Consider the following 25,826-nt stretch of genomic DNA (forward strand, 5'->3'; position numbering starts at 1 on the left):
ATGCATGTAATCCCAGTGGCTCAGGAGGCTGAAGCAGGAAGATTACAAATTCAAGGCCAGCCTCTGCAACTTAGCAAGGACCTAAGCAACTTAGCAAGACCTTGTCTTAAAATAAAAATGGCTGAGGATGTGACTCAGTGGTAAATGTCCCTGGGTTCAATCCATGGTGAGAAAGAAAATAAAGAAACAAAACGAAACAAAACAAAACAAAACGAAACCTGTTCTATAACCTAATATGATCCAGCTTGGAGACTATTTTATATGCACTTAATAAGAACATATATTCTGCAGGTGCTGGGGATAATGTTTTATATATGGCAGTTATAACTGTTTAATAACATTCTTTGAATCTTCTATATCCTTGATAATTTTTTTATCAATTATCAAGAATGAGGTCTGAAGCCTTCATGTATTAATACTGAATTTTCTATCTTTCCTTCTAATTCATTCATATTTTGTTGTTATTTTGAGGCTATTAGTAGTGCATATGCATTTGTAATGGCTCCAGTTCCCTATGTGTTGACCCTGTTATTATTATGAAACATCTGTCAATTTCTAGTAATTCTCTTTCTTTAATGCCCATTCTATTGATATTTAAGAGAGTTACTCCAGTTCTTATGGTTACTGTTTGCATGCGTTATCTTTTCCTGTCCTTTTTCTTTAGCCCTACTTGTGTGTCTTTGGATTTAAAATGTATCTTGTACATAGAAGACAGTTGAATCTTACTTTATATCAGTGTTAATACTGCCTTTTGTGAGCATGTTCACACATTGACTTTGAGTGTAATTATTGATGTAGCAGATCATGTTTGACATTTTGTTACTCATTCTCTCTATATACATCATTTTTGTTCCTCCTTTAGTGCCTTCTTTTAAATATTTTTTACTGTATCAATTTATCTCCTCTCCTAATTTTCTTTGACTATTTTGTTTCTGAGGGTGGGGTTTACCATCTACTCTGAAAAATACTAACTTAATTCCAGTGAAAGGCAGAAACTTTTTCACACTCTAGCCCAATTCCCCCCCCCCTTATTTTGTCTATTATTATCGTCCACAGGGGTTCCAGAACCCAAAGTGAATTTCACAACCCAGAGATGTGCATTTCATTTTGAACAGCACAGTTTTTGCATATGACCTGTGTACATCCTCCCACATACTTTGAATCACCTCTAGATTATTTATAATATAGGTAATTACTATGACACAATGCAAATACTATGAAAATAGTTGTTACACCATATTGTTTAGAGGACATTCAAAAATTCTGAAAAATTTTTGATCTGTAGTTGGTTGAATCCATGGATGTAGAACCCACAGATACAGAGGGAAAACCGTATGTTCAACATTGCATCTATATGTTATAAATCCAACAGCATGGATTTATTGGTACATATAATTTATGTCTTCTAAAAGATGTGGAGAAATAAGAAAAAAGGTATAGGATTTTCTATTAACTCATATCCACCATTTCCAGTGTCTTCGTTTCCTTTTTAGATTTGCGTTCCTACCTGGTGTCACTCCCTTTCATGCTAAAAGAATCCTTGTAGTAGTTCTAATAAGGTAAATCTCCAGGACTTACCTGACTCTTTCTAAAACTGAGAATGTCTTTATTTCATCTTCATTTCTAAAAAATAAATTTGCTGAGTTCTTGTTGATTATTAATACCTTCCAGCACTTTCAACATGTCATTCTGCTGTCTTCCGACCTCTACTGTTTTTGACAAAAAGTCTGACATGAATACTTCCTTCTATATGATAAGTTGCTTTTTTTTTTTTGGTACTTTAAAATTTTTCCCCTTTGTTTTTTCTTTCAACAGTTGACTAGTGTGGCTTTCTAGTTCTCTACGTAAGGTCTTGAGTTTTATTGATGCACAAATTAATGTTTTCCATCAAACGTGGACATTTTGGACACATTTGTTGAAATATTTTTGCTGCTCCTTTCCCAATTTCCTCTCCTACTGGAATCCCATTTTATGTATATTGGTGTATTTTTCAGTTGAATAATAACTATAAAGTTATCTTCAAGTTCCTTGATTCTTCTCAAATTCTCAGTTCTTGATTCTCTATTGAGTTGCTCCAGTGAATTTTTCATTTCACTTACTATACTTTTCACTTTAACACTTCTATTTAGTACTCCTTTAAATACAATTTCTTACCTTCTTATTGAGAATCTCTGTTAATTCGTTGTTGTCATACTTTTAATTCTTGAACGTGATTTATTGTAATTCCATGAAAATATTAACAATAGCTGCTTTTATGTCTTTATCTGTTAAATCCAAAATCAGGGAACACTCAGATTCAATTTCTATTGGTTGCTTTTTTCCTGTGAATGAGTCATACTTTTTTGTCTCTGTATATGTGTTATTTTACATTTTTCTGAAAACAGGATATTTTAGATAATATATTTCAGCAACTCTGGAGTCTGATATTGTCCCATGAAAATTACTATTGCTGTTGGTCTGTTTCTTTGGTAGCTTTCTTCAGCTTGATCTGTAAATCTTTTAAGCCACCTACCCCTGTACTGGATTGTGTAATTGCTGACATCTCTGCTGCTTTAATTTTTTCTTTTCTAGTTTTTATTTTTATGCTCACCTTCCTCAGGGTCTCCCCATGACTGCACAGCTAACTGGTCATTCAATGACTGAGTGGAGGTTATATTCAAATGCTTCAGCCATTCAAGCTTCTGTCCTCCGCTGGTGAGCAAGAAAATGCTTTCAAAGTTCGGGTCACTAAACCAAGTCTATCCTGGCTAACACTTTCCTCTGGGCCCTTTCCCTGTTTCTATGCACATTCAGGCAGCCCTGGGTTTGGTCCCCATGGCTTGCCCCCACCCTGGCAGAAATCTGCACCTGACCAAAGAAGGAGGGGAGAATGGAACAGATTGAGTCAAGAATGCCAGAGTTCCACTCCTCTTTCCTAAAATTCAACTATTTTTCAAACATAAATACTTTTCAGATTACTGTATCCTTTGATCAATTTCCAGATCACTGAGTGACTGTTTTTACCAATTCTTTTCAAGTTTTATATTTTTTTTAGGGGGGGGAGAATTTGCCAACTTTCATGTAGCCATAGCCATAAAAAACTCACTGCCCTGACAAAAATTTATTTTTCCACAGAATGTAGTCAAAGGTTAACTGAAATATTTAAATGATTTCTTTACAATATTACTGGTGCTATACATACAGGAAATTCCATCAAAACACAGTTAGACAAAGCTTTTATTTTTTTTCTTTTGTTTCTACTTTTTATTCATTCATTAATTCCATTATTTGTATAATAAATATAAATTGATTCCCTATTCTGTGCCAGTCTACTACATTTTAAAATCTTTTCACCTATATCATCAGCAATTGCTTCACTCTTACATTAGCGGCTCTGTAATTCAAATATGTGGTTCATCAATTACAAATTATGTCATGAATCTTCAACTCTGTCCTATCAACAATAAAAACATTCACATAACACTTGTCACATGCCAGATATTGTTCTAAGTGCTTAACAGGTGAATTCATTTAACACACTGTAACTCTAAAAATAGCTACTATTATTATTTCTTTTATAGATGAGAAAACAGAGGCTCAGGGAAATTAAGTAACTTGCTTAAGATATGGGCAGCCAGTAGCAAACAAAGAATTTGAATTCAGGCACTCTGACTCCAAAATTTATGCCTTAATCACATTACACTGCCTCATGAATGTGTTATCAGCAAATGCCAAGAATCTATTACTCACTTTGTATTACCAAATCCACCAGAGGAGAGAAGCATATACTTCAAAAGACTATACTGACAGTCTTTTCACTTGACATTATTATGTCTAGCACCCCAAATGACCCTACTACTGTTTATTAAAGCTAACTGCTCAAAGAACTTTTGAATTCGAAGTTGCTGTGTTAGAAAGCTGATATTTAAAAAAAAAAAAAACTATAGGAATAACCTATGTGTATTAAATTAAATTTTTACAGACAATTCTTGTCTACTTATTTAAATGTGAAAGGCATCATACTTTTTAACATAAAATTAACATATCAAATATTGGTAAGAATTAACAATAGCTATACTATTATATTTCAAGACTACATATAATATTTTGGGAAACAAATACACATAATATTTGCTTCAACTGGCCTTTCCACTTGACTCTTTCCAAAATGTAACTACAAATGTAAAATTCCAAAGCTTCATATTTGACTTTTGCTAGACTGAATTTACTTATATGGACTTCTCCACCTATTTGAAAGTATAAATCTACCGACAAAAGAATAATTGCTTACCCCATGACAATCTTGCTTATTTTGCCATTTAGAATGCTATAAAAGCCTCAAGAGAGATCACACAAATTTCTATTCCTTAATAGAATATATGTGCCTGTGGAGAATTCAAATAATGAAACCAAGATAGCTACTACCAACCTCCTTTCCCCCAAACATTAAGCAAGAAGGCTGAGCAATAAGGGCATAGAAATTTGTTGTGAAGGTCTTTTTCTTACATAATCTTTCAACTGACAAAGCAACTGTGTCAGAAAGAACTAAATGTGATTTGTAAAGCACAAACATACATGCTCTGAGGATTTTTTAAACTTGCATCTAAAAAAGTAACTGTTTGCTTTAGCAGCATTCACTTGACCTGGACAGATGTGAACCATAAGTACAGGAGATTATGAAATCTAAGAACAAAGCAAGGAGCTGAAAGACCAAAGAGGAGAAAATTTCCCCCAAACAGAATAATTATTTCCATATAAATCATTTTTGTGTTTTTTTTAAATGACCTTTATGACCCATGAGGTAGTGGAAGAGGAAAGTCAAAATGACAAATTGCTAATCATGCCAAGAGACCCCTTTTCCTTTTCCTGATGATGTTTCCTCAACATGAGTGGTAGTTTCCTCAGGCAAGCCAATGACAGAATGATGATTTACTATATAAGCTATGCATATCTGAGGACTTAACATACCTTAAGTCTAGACTCCTTTACAATGTAATTTCTAATAAAGAATGCAATAGGACTTGATATATCGCTGTAAGGAACTTTATTTCCAATATTACATAATAATGACTACTACTTTAAGGAAAAGAAACATAAAGTAGTAGTTGCTAGTATTCCCTAAAATATTTACCCCCCAAATACTCTGTATTTATCTTGTGCCACAACAAATAAGACAAAATCTAAAGAACAGCTATTTTTTCCCAAAAACAATGAAATGTTTTATATTATTTCTTCACTGCTTCTTAATCCTTAACCCAAAGTGCTCTGGGTATTCTCATCTCTGTATTTCTAACCTGATTGTTTCTTTTTAATTCTCATAGTCTGGGCAAATTAATTTTCCTAAGTCCAACTCCAATCCTTTCATTTTCTGTACAAGAACTCAAAATTTTGATGGGGCTGGGGTTGTAGCTCAGTGGTATAGCTTTTGCCTTGCATGTGTGAGGCATGGATTCAATTCTCAGCACCACATAAAAATAAACAAATAAAATAAAGGTCTTGTGTCCATGTATAACTGTAAATTTTTTTCTTAAATCTTGAACTTTCTTTTAAAAAAATTCATATTGGTACATTATCATTATTTAAAATAATGGGATTCACTGGGATATATTTATATATACACACGATGTGGTCAACTTCATTCCCCAGAACTTCTCTTTTTCCTCCCCTCCTCCCTACTTTTGGTTCTCTTCTTCTACTATACTGGTTTCCCTTCTATTTTCATTAGATTCCCTCACTTTCTTCCCACTTCTTCTCTCCAGCTTCTACATATAAGAAAAAAGGAAGACCCTTGCTTTCTGAGTCTGTTTGCACTTAACAGAATGCTTCATTGTCCATTCATTTTCTGCAAGTGACATAATTTTGCTCTTCTGAATAAAAGTCCATGTTTTCCCTATCCATTCATCTGTTGACAGGCACCTAGGCTGGCTCCATAGCTTGGATACTGTGATGTGTTTGTATTGCTATGGTATGTTGACTTTCATTCTTTTGGATAAAAACCAAGGAGTGGTATACCATATGATGGTTCCATTCCTTGTCCTTTCAGGAACTGTCATACTGATTTCCATAGTGGTTGTAGTTGTACTAATTTACAATTCCAACAGCAGTATATAAATGTTTCTTTTCCCCATGTCCTCGCCAGCATTTACTACTATTTGTATTCTTGATGACTGCCATTCTACCTGGGGTGAGACGACATCTCAGTGTAGTTTTGACTTGCATTTCCCTTATTGCTAAAAATGCTGAATACTTGTTCATATATTTGCTGGCCATCTAATCTCAAATTTTCAGTGAATAATATTATTCTATACTTGTATTGATGATAATAGAACCTCATAAGAAAACCCCAACTTATCTTCCTACATTCACCTACTATTATTCTACATTCATCTCTCCACTCCAGATAAACCAAACTTTTGATTTCCTGAACTGAGTCTTTTGTTCAAACTGTTTACTCTACCTAGGCTATTCCCCCCACACCTAACTTTGCCCTGCTAAATTTCTGTCTAGGACCCAGCAAAAATAAAATCCATCCCACAAAAACTTTCATAATACTAGCAATACATTGACTATAACCCCTTCTCCTCTTGACTTGCCAAAGTATTTTCTAAACCTCTCTGAGATTATCAAATTCCATTGTGTGGTACTGTTATTCATGATTTTACTTTTGTAGCTTACAACACTGGGCCCTGCATATCATATTTGTTCAATAACACCAAAATCCCTCTTTAAAAGAATACATGATAATTCTCTTAATATATCCTTCCCTTTTTAATTTTCTTTTTGTTTTCCCTGACTTTAAAAAAAGACCATCCTGATCTTTTTTCAAGTAATCTTTTTCTTTATGTTTAAAAATATAGGACCCAGGCCTGACAATTCCTGCTGAATGCTGTGAGCCTATCAAACCACAATTACAGCAACTCTCAGTGTATTCAGCAAAATTCACTATTAAAGACTACAGAAATATACAGGTTGAGTATCCCTAATCCAAAAATTTGAAATGCTCCAAATCTGAAATTTGTTGAATATTGTGTTGTCATTCAACAAGTTTCAGATTTGGAGCATTTCAAATTTTGGACATTTAAATTAGGGATGCTCAATCAGTAAAGCCTATGCAAACATTCCAAAATCAAAAAGTCTGAAATCTTAAAAACACTTCTGGTCAAGCATTTTGGACAAGAGATACTCAACTTGTATTTTAAATATAGGGAATTAATTTAAGAAACTTCCTAGAGTCCCAAGCCCACCTCTGGGATAATGAACTTTAATTATTAATAGGCTCTTTTTTCAAGCCACCAGAATTGTACTAATTGACATCAATGCCCAACTTCCCCTAATTGATGAAGTTAGTAGAGTGATTTAACTTGTTGAGATTTTTAAAACACTTCTAAGAAATTTCAATAGTCCATTACTGCTTATAAATAAGAATTTAAAAATGAAAATAGCCATTTATATGTCATTATAAAATATGATCACAAAACCAGAACAGCCCTAGATAAACTAAAGTCAATATTCAAATCTCACACTTATATAAAACTGACTGAATATTAACCTTGATTTTTGAAAAAAATACCAACAGTTTCAACTATCTTTTCTGACTCTATGAATACTTTGATAGTAGCAGAAGCCTAAATAAAAATCTACAGTGTTAATTCTAAATGTATATAATTCTAAATGAGTCTTTCTTGCCCAAAACTAATTTCTTTAAGGTTTTGTTTTTGTGGATTCTGCTAATCTTCATGCTTGATAGACTTAACCGAGAGGTCAATTAAATTACCTGTTGAATGAGTGAGCGAGCCTCTTCAGAGACACATTCTGGCATGTTTAAAGTAGTGTGGGTATTTATTCCTGCTGGATGGCACTCAACCAAAGTCTGAAACAATCAATCAGGTACATTTCTTATCCTAGATAACATCATACTCTGTTCTATCACAGTATTTACAGACAGCAAGGACACAGAGCTCAACAACCATCTTAACTGAAGGCACAGTAATCAACACAATGCCACCTAAGCAGTTCATGCTGAGGGCTGTGAGACTATACAACTTCTAACGGAAACAAAGGCAGAGTCATCATGACCACATTATAAGCTTATGCACCTGTCCCTTTTCCCTTAGTTATAAAATTAATGACTCATAATAGAAAAATTTATATTACATACAAAACATTAAAAAAGGGACTGGATATCTCCAAAATATTTTAATGTTCTTAAAAACTAAGTTTAGGGGTGGGATTGTGGCTCAGTGGTACAGTACTTGCCTAGAATGTGTGAGGCGCTGGGTTTGATCCCAGCACCACTTTAAAATAAATAAAATAAAGGTCCAACTACAACTAAAAAAATTTTTTTAAAAAACATTTAAAGTTTAGAAATTGCTATTAGTAATATTTTACATGTATATAGCACTTTGGAGCTTAAATATATGTAGAGGTGATTTGTAAACTCTATAACAAACTTAGTTTGATGTTCATATATTTAAGGCAGCTACTTACAAAAGCATAATTGTTCATCTATTTTCTTCCCAGGAGGCAATCTGCACAATATTCTAAAATCTATTAACCTCAAGCATCATACTTAAAAGTTACTTACCAGAGAATATAAATTCTGTCTGTCCTAATATGAAAACATATAGGAAAAATTTATAATATTGAGAAAGATAATGTTACCTGTTATATTTACATTAATTTTCTAAAAATGAGAATTCCCTCCCAGGTCCAGATAAGATGTTTACCTCTAGAGAATTCTAATACATTGTATAAACATTACAAATCTTACTCTGTTAAAGTTGAATCATAGAAAAAGAAGGAAAGGAATGTTTAGTCTTAAATCTTATTATGTAACATTAGACATAATAACAATTTGCCATCAGTTTATTCAATGTAATAAGATTTTATTTTTAAAAAATCTGGAATCTTGATAAAGTTGTACTTCACTGCTTGCTTTTGGCATCAAAGCTTTTCTTACTTAGTCCCTGACCTGAAAAGTAAAGGCACAGGCTAACGTTCTCAATTTGAAATCAAGGTGGCATCTGGATAAATTTATTAAATGTCCAGGTCACTGCTTACCTTGCCAGTGAGAAGTTCAAAGAGGACAGCACCCAAACTCCACCAATCACAGGCTTCAGTTTCTTCTGTGATTGCTCCAACCTCTAAACACACCAAAAAAGGTTGATATTAAAATTCCAAAGGTCAATTAAACTTTCAAAATTAACATGTATTAGCAAGGTGACCTTTTTAATGCTGAGAGAGCATTAAATACTACTGGGCTTTCAAAATTCCTGAAAGTTACTTATCCCTTTGGTCACCTACTGTGGTTGCATTTTTTTTCTGATGCAGTCATATATTAAAGTGAGACATTTGTTCTTTAGTTGATAGAGGGACACCTTCAAGATGCTATACTTGAAAGTTACAGGAACCAACAGATCAGCATTTTGCTTAATCTTCAAATTTGAGAAAGTATAGCCAATTCTACCTCACAAATCACTTTTTGTTTTAAAAGAAACAAAGACTCTTTATGTTCGGAAGGAACTTCAAAAATTATCTAAGCAATATTAATTATTCTTTTACTTATAGGTTAGCAACCAGAAGGTGAAATGCCCTATCCAATGTCACACCACAATAGAATGAAGATCTAGTTTTCATCTTCACTCTCCCAACTGTTTCCAACTAAAGAAGGAGCACATGAAATACCAATTCGCCCATTTTGTAACTCAGAAGTACAGATATAACTGAAAATATTGGCTAAGGTAAAAACTTTCAGAATATTTATAAATCACGATTTTATCTGTGTTCTGCCATTACTCACTAGCACAAGTTCCTGAAATGTAATGAGTGTCATCTTTCAAGGTTCTATACAAATCAGCAACAACTCCTCATTTTAACACTTTTGAAGCTTGTGGCCCTTGAGTTATGTTTGATGTCCCGTCCTTTGCTAATAACATTCTATTAGTGACTAAATTTGCCAATATCTGCCCTTTCATTTCAACTGAAAAATAAATCTTATCTAATCTTATTTGACTATGGGTTGCCCACTGCTCATAACAATAATATTCGATTATAAGCAGTTAGATTAGAACTTGGAAAGTGTTAAGTGGAAGTGCTATTTAGGTGTCCAGCCTTTCAACCAATGCTTAAGCACATCAACTGTGTGAGAGAACCACACAACTATTAAAATACCTTGGGCTTCAGGTCTTGAAGCGAAGGTCACTTAGACCAGGAAAAGGATGGGGGAAAGCTTCCTATGCAAAGTACTGAAATTACTCCATTTCACAGGCTCCTTCCCCGTCCCTCCTCCTGGGCTGCAAACAGTTCATGAAGTACACACTTCACAACCAGCTCTCCCCGGCCTCCTCCTTCCTACAGTCCTTGTGCCAAATCACATTCTCCATTCTTTAACTAGTCACTCTCAGCATTAATAAAAACTAGCTATGCTTAGCTAGTTAGTAAAAAGAAAACAGATATTAACCAACTCAAACTATTGTAAGAATAACTGAAAGACTCCAATCTTTTTAGAGCCAATTTAATTAATAAAACAGGTACTTGTTTGAAAAAGTTGAGTACTACCTATCTAGCAATAGAGGTTTCATCATAAATATTATGGCACATCTATAACATAGAATGCTACTATGTAACCATTTCAAATGATATCTTCACAGAAGGATTTAGGTATATAAGCAAATGTATATATTGTTTTTTTAAAAAGCTATACAAAAATAGAATTCTAATTTTAAAAGTGTGTACTTTTTAAAAGACTAGTGAGAAAAAAGGGAAATATTTTAGTCTTTGGGCTGGTATATTTAGTCTTTGGCCTGGTTGATTATTATACTTATTAAGCTACATAAATATCTAAGAAGTGGGGGGCTGGGGCTGGGGCTCAACGGTAGAGCACTCGCCTAGTACGTGGCAGGCCCTGGGTTCGATCCTCAGCACCACATAAAAATAAATAAGTAAAATAAAGATATTGTGTCCAACTACAATTAACTAAATAAATAAATATTTAAGTGGTACAGCTTTTTAAAGTATAATAAAATAATATGAAAACTTTCAGGCTTATTAGAAAAGTGACTTTAGAGAAGGGAAAACTAAACTATGTAGGTTCTTCCTAACATTTGGTTCACCTATATAATTTTCACTACAAATTTAATATATTATACTTTAGAACGAATAATGAACTAGGAATCAGGAGTCCTGGATTGAGTCCTAAGGAATTCATGTGAACTCATCCATAACTTGAGGGTTAGATCTGAGGGCCTCTAGGTTACATTTAATTCTAAATTCTATGTTTTTAATACTTGAGAATTCCCTAACGTGGTGTTTCCCAAGAAGGACAACTTCTTGCGGGCTCTCTTTCAAAGTACACATGCTGCCCCTCCCAGATTCAGAGTAGCTGCCCCTACTCCCACTTTGCACCTCCCCACATAGAACCATTATCACCTTCAGAAGCGTGCTCTTAAAAACTTTAGAAAGGTGTGTTCTCAGAAACTTTAGAAAAGTAAACAGGAATTTACCATAGTCTTGTTATCAAATATAACCTTAGCACATTTCCTTCCAGTCTAAAGCAGACCACCAGTTACATTATTTCCCCATTCAAAGTCTATATGGCTTCTCACTGACCATTATATAATAATTCAAATGTATTGCTTCATCAGGCACATGTGCATATATAATCAACCTGCTTAATAAGGTCTCGACCCACCAAACTCATTCAACCAACACACAGAAAGTAGCACAAAGCAGGCTCTATACTAGGCACTACTCCTATAGACTATACTTTGGCCACACTGTTAAATAATATGAAACTAAAATCAGTGTTACAGTTCATGTTATTAATCTTTTGCACCCAAATTTTAGTTTTTCCACTTCCTTTTATCAGTATGGCAACTAGTATCTATTTCTTAGTTTGATAGAGGCTTTACCTGTTCACAACCCAAAATCCAAAGTTACTGATCAGCCATCTGTTTTCAAAGTGCCACCAGCAAATCTTACTTTCCATGTATGGATGTTTCTGTCCTCACAGTGGGCATGCATAATGATAATGATAATTTCAACAATAAAACAGCAGCTAACATTCATTGTCTGATTACCATATATAAGGAACTGTGTTTAATCTTTAGATGAATTATTTGCAATTTCTGAAAAAACTTATGAAGAAGTCATTTGGGCAGGGTGACTTCTGGGAGAGAAACAATATTGTATTTATGTGTTTTGGGAGAACAGGGACATCTGACTCAGTCAGCTCAGAGAAATTAATAAGATGGCTTTTAGGATCAAACCACACATCCTAAGGACTCCAGATTAGAACCATACCCTCAATTTCTGCTCATAAATTTCCTTATTAGAACTCAGTGAAGGATTGCTGAGATGGGGCTATGTAATTAATAGCTCACACAATTTATAAAGGCACCTTGAAAATCCAGCAGAAGTCTAAAGTACCACCAACAATGCAGCCTTAACCATCAAAAGCTATGTGTTATACCTGTTCTTCTGCATCACTACTGGAATGTGCAACCCAGGAGCATAGGGTGGGGGATGCTCTTGAAGCCACTAGATAAACACAGTGCATCTTCCCCAGCCTCAAAGACTGTATGCACAGGAGTGGGTGGGATACTGTTTTATTATCTAAACACAAGGTAAAAGTTGCATGGATTCATAATATAAAAAGACTTCAAAGACATCTCAAAATCGCATTTCATTAGTTTCCTGAGATACACATTTATACCACCTCTACAGTGAGAAGTACTTAGGTAGAAAAATTTGAGGGGTACTTGATGAGACAGATGCAGTGCACTCCTTTATTATTTTCTGTGGGCTTGCTAGCTAGTCTAGAATGTACCATGTGGCACCTGAGGTAAATTAGCACTGACAACCACAGCAGCTTCTTTTACTCTCCATTTCCTTTCTATCCTTCCTTGGCCTTCACCTCTTTTTCCACTAACAGTCTGCCCTTTCCTCTCCCCTAATTTCCTCATTCTTCCTTCCTATTGGATGCAATTAGTTCTGCTGTCTAAGGCCACTCAGGCCACAGACTGCTGGTCCCATCCAAGAAAAACTGCTCTCAAAAGTATTAAGACAGCTAGGCTGAATGACATCTTTGATCTGACTGGGCTGTAAAAGAAGGACAACAACTGTACAGAGGTACATTTATTTTTCATAAGAATATGGGGTAAAAAACAAGACATTGAGTAACTTTTGAATCTAACTCCTTAACAATGCAGCTTGAAACTTTTCAAAATGACTTCACATTAAGCAGGGATTCATTAATTAATGTGAAATTGACATCATGACCTCCTGTCCTTGATTTTCATAGCTAAGTTACAACAAAGAGTTCTGTGTTAATATATAAAGAGAAACTTCCAATCAGTTTGGAAGCTTAAATATTAGAACAAGTTAAAGTACTTGTAGAATTTCTTCCATATAGGTTTTAAGACAAAACAAATTTTCTTCTGATTTCAGAGAGAATTTTTTACATCCTTAAAGACCAATAATTGCTAGATTAAAAACTTTGAGATGTACACTGAAACTTCCCAAGAAGTCTGGTGTGGTGCTGTTGGAAAACCAATGTAGTGGCTCCCATATAAATGCTCCCTAAACAGGTCTACTCTCCTACACTGAACACCACAAAACCATCCTCCTTAGGAAACAAAAACGGTATTTTAAATACACTTTAGACTTATGTTGCCAAAATACCTTTATGTTATATAAAATAATCTCAGTGTGGTGGCACACGCCGGTAATCCCAGCTACTCATTAGGCTGAGGCAGGAAGATCAAAAATTCAAGGACAGCCTGAGCAACTTAACAAGACCCTGTCTCAAAATAAAATTTTAGAAGGCTAGGAGGTGCTGGGGATATAGCTCAATTGGTAAAGTGCTTGCCTCGCGAGCCCAAGGACCTGGTTTCAATTCCCAGCACCATCAAAAAAAAAAAAAAAAAAAAAAGGCTGGGGCTGTAGCTCAGTGGTCAAGCACCCTTGAGGTTGATCCCCAATATTGTAAAAAAAAAAAAAATTTAAATAAAAAAAAAGGAAGACTGAGATTATGTGGCTATCAAAATCACAGCTCCAAAATTGCTTTATTTGAAAAATCCATATAAAAATTTAAACACAAACAAAGAGCATTGATTTATATATAAAGCTATAAGACAGTTATCACATACATCCAGGTCTACGTGCCTAACATCAAAAATAGAGAATGTGAAGAAATGCTAAAAGTGAGGCTCTTTTAAAAGTATAACATAGTAAAGCTGGGAAATCCCTTTAAACTCTTACCTCAAATTTGAGAAATCTTTGAAAAAGGAGAGAAGCATTCTAAAGGACATATCCTACCACTGTTTTGTCACTTTTCAGAATATTTTTCCTATGCAACCCTTAGTGCTGTTTCTGGGCATGTTCCTTCCCTCCAGAGTACATTCTATGTCCACAATTTCCAGGCAGGGTAAATAGTAAGTAACCTTATTCTCCACAAGTGCAGCAGTCATATAGGCATTAGGCAAAAAAATAAAACTATTCTCTCAGGAATCAATTCCTTAAGTTCCTCCTGCAAAAAATTCAAAAAGGGATGTTGATATTCAAGGATCTTGGATTGTGTCATCGTTTCAGAGACGTATTGCCAGTGCTCCAGCTACGCCGCTGCTGGAGCTTGGCTGAGGATATCAACACGTTCCTCTGAAAACGAGGACAGCTGGACTTTTAAAATTCTTTCTACCTCTTACAATCTTGCAGCCTTACTTTTATCCTCCTGAAAAGTACTTTCAAAAGCACTCATGGGCCCTTCTCATAACTCTCTTTAAGATGCCCAAAGAGTGGGATTATGCCAAGACAAGTGAGTCCTGCTCAGTTTCCCAGATGCTTCCCAGAGGCAACCACTACTCCCTTTCCTAAGAACTAATCACTTGGTGGCAAAAGAAATGCCTGTGTCACTAGAGCTAAATTTTCCATCTTCTCAGGTACTAGAGGCACAGAAACAGCTCCAGATCAGATTTCAACTCATCCAAAAAACTAGGGTATCAAATATGTACAAACAGTAAAATTCTAAAATCTCATTTTTCTGCAATTCACTTGGACATTCTAACTTATTGATTCATACTAATGATTCAAACTATCATATTTAGCAAGTGAATAAACAGTTTAAATAAAACAATAAAGATATCACAATATAAAATGTGCTTTTGCCCACCTTTGTTTTACTCTTGTTTAACACCTCATAGAACACTCTTTAACAAGCCTGGTATTTTTCAGAAAAGTAGTATGGGCTTGTTAATCCATATTGCCAGAGGGCTTGGTAAAACACAGAATGAGAGTTTTATAGGCTTTGTTACATACCAAATTCAGAATTTACTTAAAAAAAAGTTACTATTAAAATGCTTTTTAGAGAAAATTCTATAACCCCTCCAACCCCTTTCTGCTGTTGCTATTCTAACTTCCAAGATAGGGTAAGAAACAGTAAATTCAGAATATTCTTAAGAGGAGAATTTTACTTATAGAAAATTCTGTTTTCACTCAAAATAATTATTTGATTTCTCCTGAATTATTTTTACTAACTACACTTTTTAAAATAAATAGAATCTTAGCAGCCTCACTTCTTTTCACTGTCAAAATTACGATAAAACACAATGCAAATGCAACAACTGCTGCAAATAAAGTGTTCAAGTAATAATGCAATTAAATCAATATTAGATGTTGAAACAATTTGTCAAATAAATAATATAACATCTTTTCCAAATATCGGAATGACAGAACGACAGACCAATTTTAAAGCCACAGACCTGTCTGACACCTTAACATGATAATCAGGAGTCAGCATACTTTGTGAAAGTAGGATAATTATTGTTTCTAATACCACAGGATTTTCTTTTGCAAACTAATGACCAAATTTTTTGGTCTGACTTTAAGGATTCTAAATTGCACTTTTATAAAGGAATTAAGGAACAAAAATATATTATCTTTTAGAATCAAAAAGAGATCTTCAGTGAATAAGGCAAGAATAAAAGAGAATTGTTATATAAGCACCATTTACACTTTTATAGTTCCCAAAAAAAGCTGAAGTGCCTAAATTCTCAACAAATTCTTTAAGTGTTCAATAAACTTAAAAATGCTGTTATAATTGGTCAAAATTTTGTTAACTTTCTCCCAAGGAAGTCAGTATTCTTTAATGGACTCAGAATTAGAGAAAGGTAAATTAAAAAAAAAAAAAAAGCCTGACCTGTCATTAGTGACACATTTGGACCAAGGAAAGGAACCTCTTTCTTCTGCAATGAGCATTCCGTGTCGGCAAGAGCTCTGAAACATTAGTACTGTGTTCCTACACAGACCATCTTTCCCCGCAGCATCTGTTGCTAATTGAAAGGGACTAGAATTACAAAATCCTAGTCAATTTCTCTCACCAGCTCTTGCTGTGTATAAAGATTTTCTATGCAGGGGCTGAGCATTAGTCTTCTACTACAGCTGATGACTAAAGAGCAAAGAGAAAGAAACACAGAAGAAAGCATTTTTTTTTTTTTTTTGCACCAACAATATATGGAACTAAACTGTGGGAAGAGGGACAGCTAAGTATGTCTCTTATTAGCTCAGTAAATTACCATTCTATACATAAAACTACTCACTTACAAAGGTCTATTAACATCCTAGTTAACCAACTGTACGTCTTCTGTTTGTGTAGTCTCCTTTTGACATAAAACTTGAAAAGTAACTGTTAATATTATCAATTATGTCTTTTATTTCTGGCTTCTAGGCACAGTTCCTGGGACACAGGAGGCATTTAATACATGTTTGTTGAATAAATATACCAATCTTGTATTTCATAGCACTGTTCATTCAGGAAGTTCAAAGCATCTACAAAGGCGTCATGTTTGTTTTCTTTATAAAGTCCTAGTGAGCATCCAGATCTATATCAAGTCCTCGGCCCCTTTACATGTTTCAGGCTACAAGGCTTAAAACATCATCCACAGCATCTTCCAAACAGGACAAAACATAGAGGATTAGATGTGAATGGTGGTCAGTCATTTGCTGACTGAAATATTCCAGGCAAGAGATGCTGGAGCCCTAAGTTCAGGGAGCAGATTGGATACTTTCCAGTGCTCCCTCTGCACAGTACAACTGCTGCCTCTGGGACTATAGTTTTCTCTGGTACTAGTGGCATGTGCTACATCAAGGAAAAATGAGGGGGGCAGAAAGAAGATTAGAAGGTAATACAAGGTATCCCCTGTCCCTGCTCAGTGTAAGGAACCTTAGCACCTAATTCCATGAATTGTGCTACCAGTTTATACACTAGCCATAAAATCTGGCTGGTGTTCTGGTGAGATCATTAATATCAATAAGAAATACTTTTTAAATGTTAATTTAAGTTCCCTGCAGGACAACCACCTTACCTAGCTTTCCCCAGGATATTATTTTTGATACAGAGATGATTTTTTTTTAAAGTTCCATAAACAAGACAAAGTGTTAAAACTAAAAACAAAATTAAAAGCCATACCAACTATGAGAATGAATTCCTTTCTTTTTAAGTTGAATTGCAGGGGATCGAACCCAGGTCTCGAATTTGGTATGGTAAACATTCTACCACTGAGCTAGATCCCAGTCTTAAAATTCCACATTTGGATTGTTCCTCTACTATCTACTAACTAAATTATCAAAGTTTTACAGTTTAAAGTTTCAAAGTCCGAAAACAACCACTATTCACATGGACCCTGTATTTGTAATGAGTTAATTTGGATAAATAAAATTCACCTGGTGTAAGGTCTCACAACATCTCTAAGGCAAAACAACTTAACACTCGGGGTGACAGATAATCAGAAACTGGAATTTCCATTTCCTAGCCCATCCTTCCAAATGGGCATTTTGCTTCTTTTTCCTTATTTTATAATATTTTAGAAAATGTTGACTGCCCAGTTATCCATTCTATATTCCCTGAAATCCTCCAACAGGAACTCAATTGCTTTTCTCAAATGCCATGTTTGTCAAGAAGGGTATATGAACTGTTAGAAAATTCCCAGAACAACATTACTCTAATTAGGTAGTATATTATCCAGAAAAGACCAGTGACAAGGACTGGCACTTTCCAGGAGAGAAGTCTAGAGTGGCTGGACCTGCTCTCCTCCTAGGCCCGGAGGTGAGGGGAGAGACCAGGAGCTGCTCCACCTTGCTACATTCGCTCTCTCAGCTCAGCTCAGTCTCCAGCCTTGCTGTCTGCCACCACCTCATTATTAATTCAGTTGGTTTTCAGGTAATCCAATTACCTGCACCCTGGGCCTGTTGTATTATGGGGAACCAAACGTAAGCACAGATTACACTTAGCTAGTTCAGGCTAGGCTTGGCAAAACACCCAGCTCTGCTTTTCTCCCACCACCCAGCTCTGAATTTGTTGTGGTGACCTGGCAACCATGTTCTGAGCTTTCCTGCAATTATCTGCACAACTTGGGTCAAAACTCCTTGATTTCACTTGATTCAGCACTTCAGGGCCAAGAATTACTTGTTCAAGGGAGTTTATAGGTATCATTACTATACCGTTTTCTTGTGAGATAAAGTAAGAAACGGGTAACTACCATATGACTTCTGGTTGACCGATTATAATTATAATTCTGAGCTCTCCACAATCTTGCTCAGACTCTCACCCTGCATTTCTAGGAGGGGAAAAAAAACCAACAGCATGCTCCATTTTCCATTGATCATATCACAACAACTCCATTCTGAATAGCCATCGGGTGTCACACTGTTACCCAACCAAAGCCATTAAAGTTGATTGATGAGAAAAAGGCTAACTGAAAATTGTGAGAATGACAGGCGCAGTTTTCTCTCTGCTGCTCTGCTGCTGTGCCAGGCAGGGAGACAGCGACATGCACTGCTGTTAAAGGGGTTTCAGGAATCCTATTTACCTTATCATCATTAATTTTTTAAAGCCTTAGCATCTGTAAACATTGATTTGAAGAAAATATTTGTGAAGAATTGCTTAGAAGGAGTAAGCCCCAGTTGCATCATGGAGATTCAAACTAGCACAGTTTTACAGGGCAGAAAACCGGTGATTTGATCAAAATAGCTACCCAATCGCTCTAGCACATAATGTTTAAGATTCAGCATTACATCCTCTTTGCTCAATATCAGAGGCCAAAGATAATTCGCTTTCTTCCTTAAAATAATGCAGGCCAATTAAATGAAGAGTTGCCAAAAATCAATTTAGACTTCAAAAATAAGATGCATGATTCTGCAGCTATGACTTAAAATTCTCTAGTCTCATTTTCCTCTTCTGAAAATAAAATTTGTATCAGATCATAAAGAAAACAGTTTGGAGTAAACAGAAGGTTAAAATCAACATCCCTTTAATGATCTAAATCTTGAGGTAAAACACTGCTATAATTTGGATCCTAAATGTCCCCCTAAAGGCCCAGGGGTTAAAAGGCTGGGTCCTGAGCTTAGCAACATCAGAAGGTGGTAGAATCCTTAAGAAGTGGAGCCTAGTGGGAGGTCTTTAGGTCACAGGGGTGTGCCACTGAAGGGGAGTGTGGGACCCTCACCCTTCCTCTTCCTCTCTTTTGCTTTCAAGCCATGAGGTGAGTGGTTTTGCTCCAGCATATGTTCCCACTGCCATGTCCTGCCTTGCCACAGGCCCAAAGCAACAAGCAACCATGAACTGGAACCTCCAAAACTGTGAACCAAAATACACCTTTCCCTTTATGATTATCTCGGTATTATAACAACAGAAAGCTAACACATCCTTCTCCCACCAAATATCAGATAGTACTGGGATATGTATAGAAATACTGTATTTCACCCCTTCTATATGTAGAATTTATCAATTAATCATCCTTACAAACTTTTCTAGTACTAACAGAACTTCTCTTGGGAGAGGCTAATATGGCATTTTCTGAGATGCCAAATAACAGGGACTGAACTTTTTGCTCTTACCCTGTCTCAGTTTCACCACTAGAGACAAATCACATTCTGGCCTGATAGGAGAAGTATGATTTCAGAATGGGTCTGTTTATGGGGTGCTCTTAATCCAGATGGGAAGGTGACCAACCAACAGTGGGGTTTTGTGAGGGCTCATTATGTATCCTACCTAGGGATGGATCACAGGGTTCCACACCCTCAAATCCTTCTAAAGACACTTGTTCTTCTTCATTACATCAGAAGGGTCTTGCCTGGACAAAGTCAGACCTCTGTAGACTTGAAGCCCACACTCTGTATTCATCACAAGTTTCATTGCTAGAGAGAAAGGCAAAGTACACAAGGGAATTTCCCTCAGTATAAAACTGCCCTTGTTTCATAACAAACCTGAAAATTTACTGGTTCTCCTCAAGGAGAAATAGATATATTTTGTTAATGGTAATAAGAACTAAAGGCAAAGGATCAAATATATTTGTTAACTTAAGGAAGTATTAAAACCTCCACTATGTATAAGAAAGCTGCTGCTGAAATTTTCCTGACGGGTCATTCAAAGAGTTACTATTTGAAAAATAATATTTGAATAGTAAACACAAACATTTTACTCTTTTTAAATTATTTGCACAACTCACCCTTACTTTTTTGTTCTTTCTCCTTTAAGGAGACAAAAAAAACATGATTATATCATTGTTATTTCAAAATATACATCTATATTTGCTTTCTCTATTAACATCATATTCCTAAAAATTAAATCACTCAAGGTTAGTGAAATTACCCAGGACTCATAAATTCTCATATCTAAATAATTCTTTTTTCTTTAAACAATTTCATTTATTGAGAATCTTGGCATTCAATTTTTGCTGCTTCAAAAGTTGGCATCTTCCTCTGAATGAAAATACTTTCCATAAATCCTTTATCTCCATATTATATATATTATGTACAAACTTCATAAATGAATAAAACATTTGCTTAAAAAGTCCTCCAAATGAAATAACTCTTTTAACTCTATTAATGTTGGATGAGAAATCAATATTTACTGTTGGAGGAAAAAATTCTTGCCTTACTAAGATGAACTTGAATTTTGACTAAATTTGGTATAAGAAGGTTGTCAGATGATTTGACATTAGTGATTTTTACTTATATGTGACAAATCTATTTTACTACTGTTAAATTGTGGGCTAGAAAGTCTTAAATAACTGCCTAAGGCAATGCAATGAGCTAATGTTTGACCTGGGATTGTTACACGGGTTTGGTAATTCTTAACGCCACCTAAATATTCTGTCTTAACCTTCTGATGGCTTCAAGACACTTTAAACCATCCATGGTCTGAGTCCTAGTTCTAATTATATAATACCTAACTATCATACACAGCACCATGCTTAAAAAGAAATAAATCGAGTGGAAAGCATGTTTATGGAGAAAAGCAGGGTAGACTACCCCAAAAAAATATATTCATGGATTATTTGATAAAGTCAGGCCAGAAGAGCAAAGGATGGTAAAAATAAACGTCATGCTCTAAAACTGAATTTTGCAGATACTTTTCAGCATGATTTTTCTATGTTTCACTTTTCACCGTCAGCTGTGAGCTGTTTCCAAGTGTGAAATCGCCTAACAGAGGAAGCAAAGCTGTCATTTGACATCTGGGAGCGTGGAGATTGGGCTGCAGTGAAAAGCACTTTGGACTTCTTCAATTTACACACATATTCACCTATAAATTCTTGAATCTGAAAAGTATTCAATGAGAAATATCAATGTAAATTTACAGCATTTAAAATTAAAGGCTCCTAATGGGGTGGAAAATAAAAGTGAAGGGCATGCTGACAGGATATCACATCAACATGTTTAAGACTGGAATGGGAAACTTAAATGGCTATGTTAGCATAATAACTAATGTATAAATAATCTTACTCACTTGAGTTAGACTGCATATTAAACTTTCAAATAGTCTTTTGTATCTTATACAGTTAATACTGTATAAGAAAATAAGTTCTATTTTCCAGCTGCTTATTTATGATGAGAGTCAAAACTGTTAAGAAAAAATACTGGTAGGAAAAGAAAAAAATTATACTCTTGACATCTTATTTTTCATTTATACTTAAAATGCTATAACAAAAATTTATTCTACATTATCAAGTGATAAAACATATAAAATTATTTGTCTAAAACTGTATGTTTTATGTACAAATAGAAGTAAAAACAGAGTAACTAAAAGGAAGTCCTTTGGAGAAGAATAACCAGTCTACCCCCATTTTTGTTCTATAATCTCTCTCAGTGAAAAGCAGAACCTATCTAAGTCTCCTCATAAGGTATCTTTATGGAAACTAGACAGTGTTATATTTATATTGTCATGCCAAACAATCTATTCCTACTTTGTGGACCATTTCTTTTGCTTTTTTCTTTCTGAACTCCATTCTGTGTGTCTGTGGTATAAAAAGAGCCCATTTACCTTGAATGATGTTTATTTAAAATAAAACCTTGCTAGAGAATCACCCTGGATAATCTAAGGATACAAAGTGAACCTAAAAGGAATGGTTTCTACTTTGAAAACAGGGCTGGGTTTGATCAGTGCATTCGTATTCTCAAGACCCTCGTGATGGGTCTGCAGCTGCAGCCATTTATGTGCTGGCTTTTTCACAGATGTAGACAAGAAAAAGCACCATGGTTTTTGTCTTTTTGTTGCTGGATTTGTTTTCTTTAATATTAAAAAAAAAGGCAACTTAAAAAAAGTTCTTAGGTTGTAGAAACAAATGAATATTGAACTTCCTTGGAAGTATGCATTGTTGAAATGACTAGGACTTTTAAAAATCTAAGATCATAAAGTTGGCAGAAACTATTCTTAAATAACAGAAGGTGATCATTTGCATTTCAAAATTTATCTCTCTTGCCTTCCCCTCAATTAGACCAAAACATGTTGATTCACAGGTTTCTGTGTGTGTTTTTTCTGTTTTAAACTTATTTATAGAGCAGAATAATGGCCCCCCTGCTAGTTTGGCATTTGCTCAAGTTTCTGTCCATGTAAATCGAATCTGTTACTGGAAATTTTTCTCAAAATATAGAAGCACATCATCCACAAGATAAAAAAGACACACTGCTGATATTATAAAGTACAGGGCAGGTGGGTGATGTTTTTAGGACAAAAATATGATAAGGATTTCCAGGGGGGAAGAATGGTAAGGGCCCCATGCTGTTCAAACAAAGGTGAATCGTCCTCATCAGAATCTTGTGACAACTTCACTTTCAAACCAAACATGAGTGCTTAGCAGGCTTTAGAGTTACTTGCATAAAAACACCAAGGTTCGAGCTGGGGTAGGGAAAAGGGATTTGGGAGGGAACCATTTCAACCCTGGTGTTTGTAAGGGTAGATCAAGAAGTCTAACAACTACTGATTAGTGAGTTTTAAACACTAATGCACTAACATACTATCATTGTTTCCACCACCCTTTGAGAACAAGGAGGAATAACTACTTGTAGTTTTTATTAGTAGCTCTGCTATTCAGTTTCAAGAAAAACAGTAATTTATAAATTTTTGCTTCAATTCCCCCAGTATTGTAAGCAAATGGTTAGTAACGTGTAGACTTAACTGAGTTCTTTAAGTTTGAGATCTTCTAAATTAGAACATTAACACGACCTTTCTATTAAGACTATGACTGGTTTTGTTTCACCTTGCTGCTTAGGTTAATAGGCCCAAGGACTGGAGAAACTTTCCATACTATTCATGCACACAGTAATACTAGAACACTTCTAGCACAACTAACAAAGCTTGAAGGCAAATCCCTTTATGTAAATAATTACAACAAAGCCTCTTTTTATACTAAAGGTTTGTTGTTGTTGTTGTTGTTGTTTTTCCCCAAATGCTAGTGAAGGACAACCTGAAAAAGGACAGCGAAGGGAAAAAGGGGAAAAAAAAAAAAAATCCATTAATGGTACACTGCCACCTGCTGATGAACTATGAGAATGGTGATTTCTGAAAAAAGGCTTAAAAATTAGAATTCAGAAACTAATCTGTATTAAACAGAACACAAAATTGAAAGTATGTATCTGTTGATGAATGTATTATGGTTTTGTCCCACATATATTAATGCTCTCAGGATCCCAAGAAGTTATGGACATTAAAAAAACAGACTGTGCTTGAGACTAAAGAAAAATAATTTGCTTGAATGCTAAAATACCACCTTACTGAATAGGAAATAAGGAGCCAGATATAAATATTATAAGTATTAATAAATATACTTATGTACACTGAAACCTAACATGTAATTTCTTATCAAATTAGAAAGTTGGGTGGTGTCTATAAAACTAACAATCAAGTCAAACAACTGGTTTTTTGTCCTATTTTGTATTTTATCTAGATACAAGATCTCACTGAATTGCTTAGCACCTCACTTTTGCTGAGGCTGGCTTTGAACTTGAAATCCTAGGGTCTCAGTCTTCCAAGACCTGTGCCACCCCACCCAACCAGACAGGTAATTGTAATGAATCGATTTCTCTATGAAATTTTTGTTATTCCTTTTACTATATCACACCAATATGTTTTCAAAAATCAGAATCATGTCATCTATTTGACGGAGAAAAAAATTATAGTTTTGTTCTATTGTCTAGGAAAAAATAAAATCAGTCCTAATTTGGAAAAGAATGTGACAGTATTAGTTCCCAATAGTTATTTAAGGAAAGTTTAAGCATATTTTCCTTATAGAATGAAAAACTTTGCTCTTCCTCTTCACCGTAATTCTTAACAATGAAGGTTGTAACTAAAAAACAGTAAATCTCTTTCAATTCAAATTATAATGATTTCCTGTGCAGCAGAGTTAAACAAGATAAGCATCAATACACTGGTAGGCTAGTAAGCATTAAATACTGTAATGACCAACAATCAAATAGATGATGTCAGCATAATCAGTTGAAACTCCTTTGGAAGTAGATGGAGGCTTCTTGGGGGCAGCGGAGGTTGGGGGGTAGGGGCACCAGGAGTGAAGAAACTGTAGTCATCCAAAGATAGTAAGTGCTAGGCAAAGCAAACAAACTCCGCATTCAAATATAGCCCCATCCGCAATGATGAGAGAGGAAAAAGTAACTCAAACATAATTCATATGCTTAACTTACCTAAAATTATCAATCAAGGACTTCAAACCCACAGAAATAAATCTCTTATTTTTAAAAATAAAGACAATACAATAAGGGCAGGAGAAACCTGTTGTGTCAATGTTTGGCTAAATGGGCTATTTTAAAAGAAGAACATGCTTCCTAAATTTTGTTAAATATAGAAAGAATCTTAAAACTGCATTCTAAAATGCCAGGTCTACTCATCACTGAAATCACAATGCATTTTTTAATCTTTATCTATTTATAGCCTTAGGAATTTGATCCTTTAGTCAGCTACCTCTAACATCTTAATAAAAATCATCCATGTAAAGAGGGTCAAGATATCTAAAGTTAAGTCACTAGTTAAGTCATTTTAAGGAATTTATTTCAAGTTTTAAGGGATGTATAACCACTTTTTACAAGAAACACACACACACACACACACACACATAAAACATACACCTATATACAATGGTTTTATTCCCCAAATTTTCCTTTTTAGAGGGTTAAAGAGATAACCAACCAATATGTATGTGAACTGCTAGTGAAAAATACAACTTTTATAAAGAAAGGAGAGCTGCTGGACCACTTTTTCAAGTGAGACATTTTAGGAGATGGTTCTAACCTGGGGCACAGTACATTCTCTCTATGGCATCGCTGTCACAGGAATCTTCAACCTCACTCCACCTGCTAAAATACGTTAGCTGAATGTGTCCTAAAAACAAAACGACAGGAGAAATCAAAACATTTTTCTCTTCCATTTTCTGCAGAAGTGAACTGTAATTACTCCTTTTGTAGCTAAAAACAGTATCATTAAGAATAATGGCATCATTAAGTACTAGAAGCTATTACTGGGGGTGAATTTGCTGCACTGATAATGAAGCTCTAGACAGGAAATGAAG

The 25,826-nt window shown here is 35.0% G+C and overlaps 1 protein-coding gene across 7 annotated transcripts in view; it reads right to left on the minus strand.

Annotated features, from left to right (window-relative positions):
- RPS6KC1 (ribosomal protein S6 kinase C1) overlaps positions 1-25,826 on the minus strand; it is a 213,201-nt gene that overhangs the window by 10,625 nt on the left and 176,750 nt on the right. For 4 of the 7 annotated variants that reach the window (XM_081300200.1, XM_081300203.1, XM_081300198.1 and 1 more), the window contains 3 exons: positions 25,550-25,639; positions 9,040-9,122; positions 7,754-7,849 (listed from right to left, as the gene is read on the minus strand). In XM_081300200.1, coding sequence (XP_081156326.1) covers positions 7,754-7,849; positions 9,040-9,122; positions 25,550-25,639 — 269 coding nt within the window. Of the gene's footprint in view, positions 1-7,753; positions 7,850-8,533; positions 8,588-9,039; positions 9,123-25,549; positions 25,640-25,826 lie in introns of those variants that run through there. The other 3 variants (XM_081300201.1, XM_081300199.1, XM_081300202.1) reach the window with 3 other exon arrangements.

Source organism: Spermophilus citellus (assembly GCF_964194105.1).
Source record: "Spermophilus citellus genome assembly, chromosome: 6".
Taxonomy (NCBI): domain Eukaryota; kingdom Metazoa; phylum Chordata; class Mammalia; order Rodentia; family Sciuridae; genus Spermophilus; species Spermophilus citellus.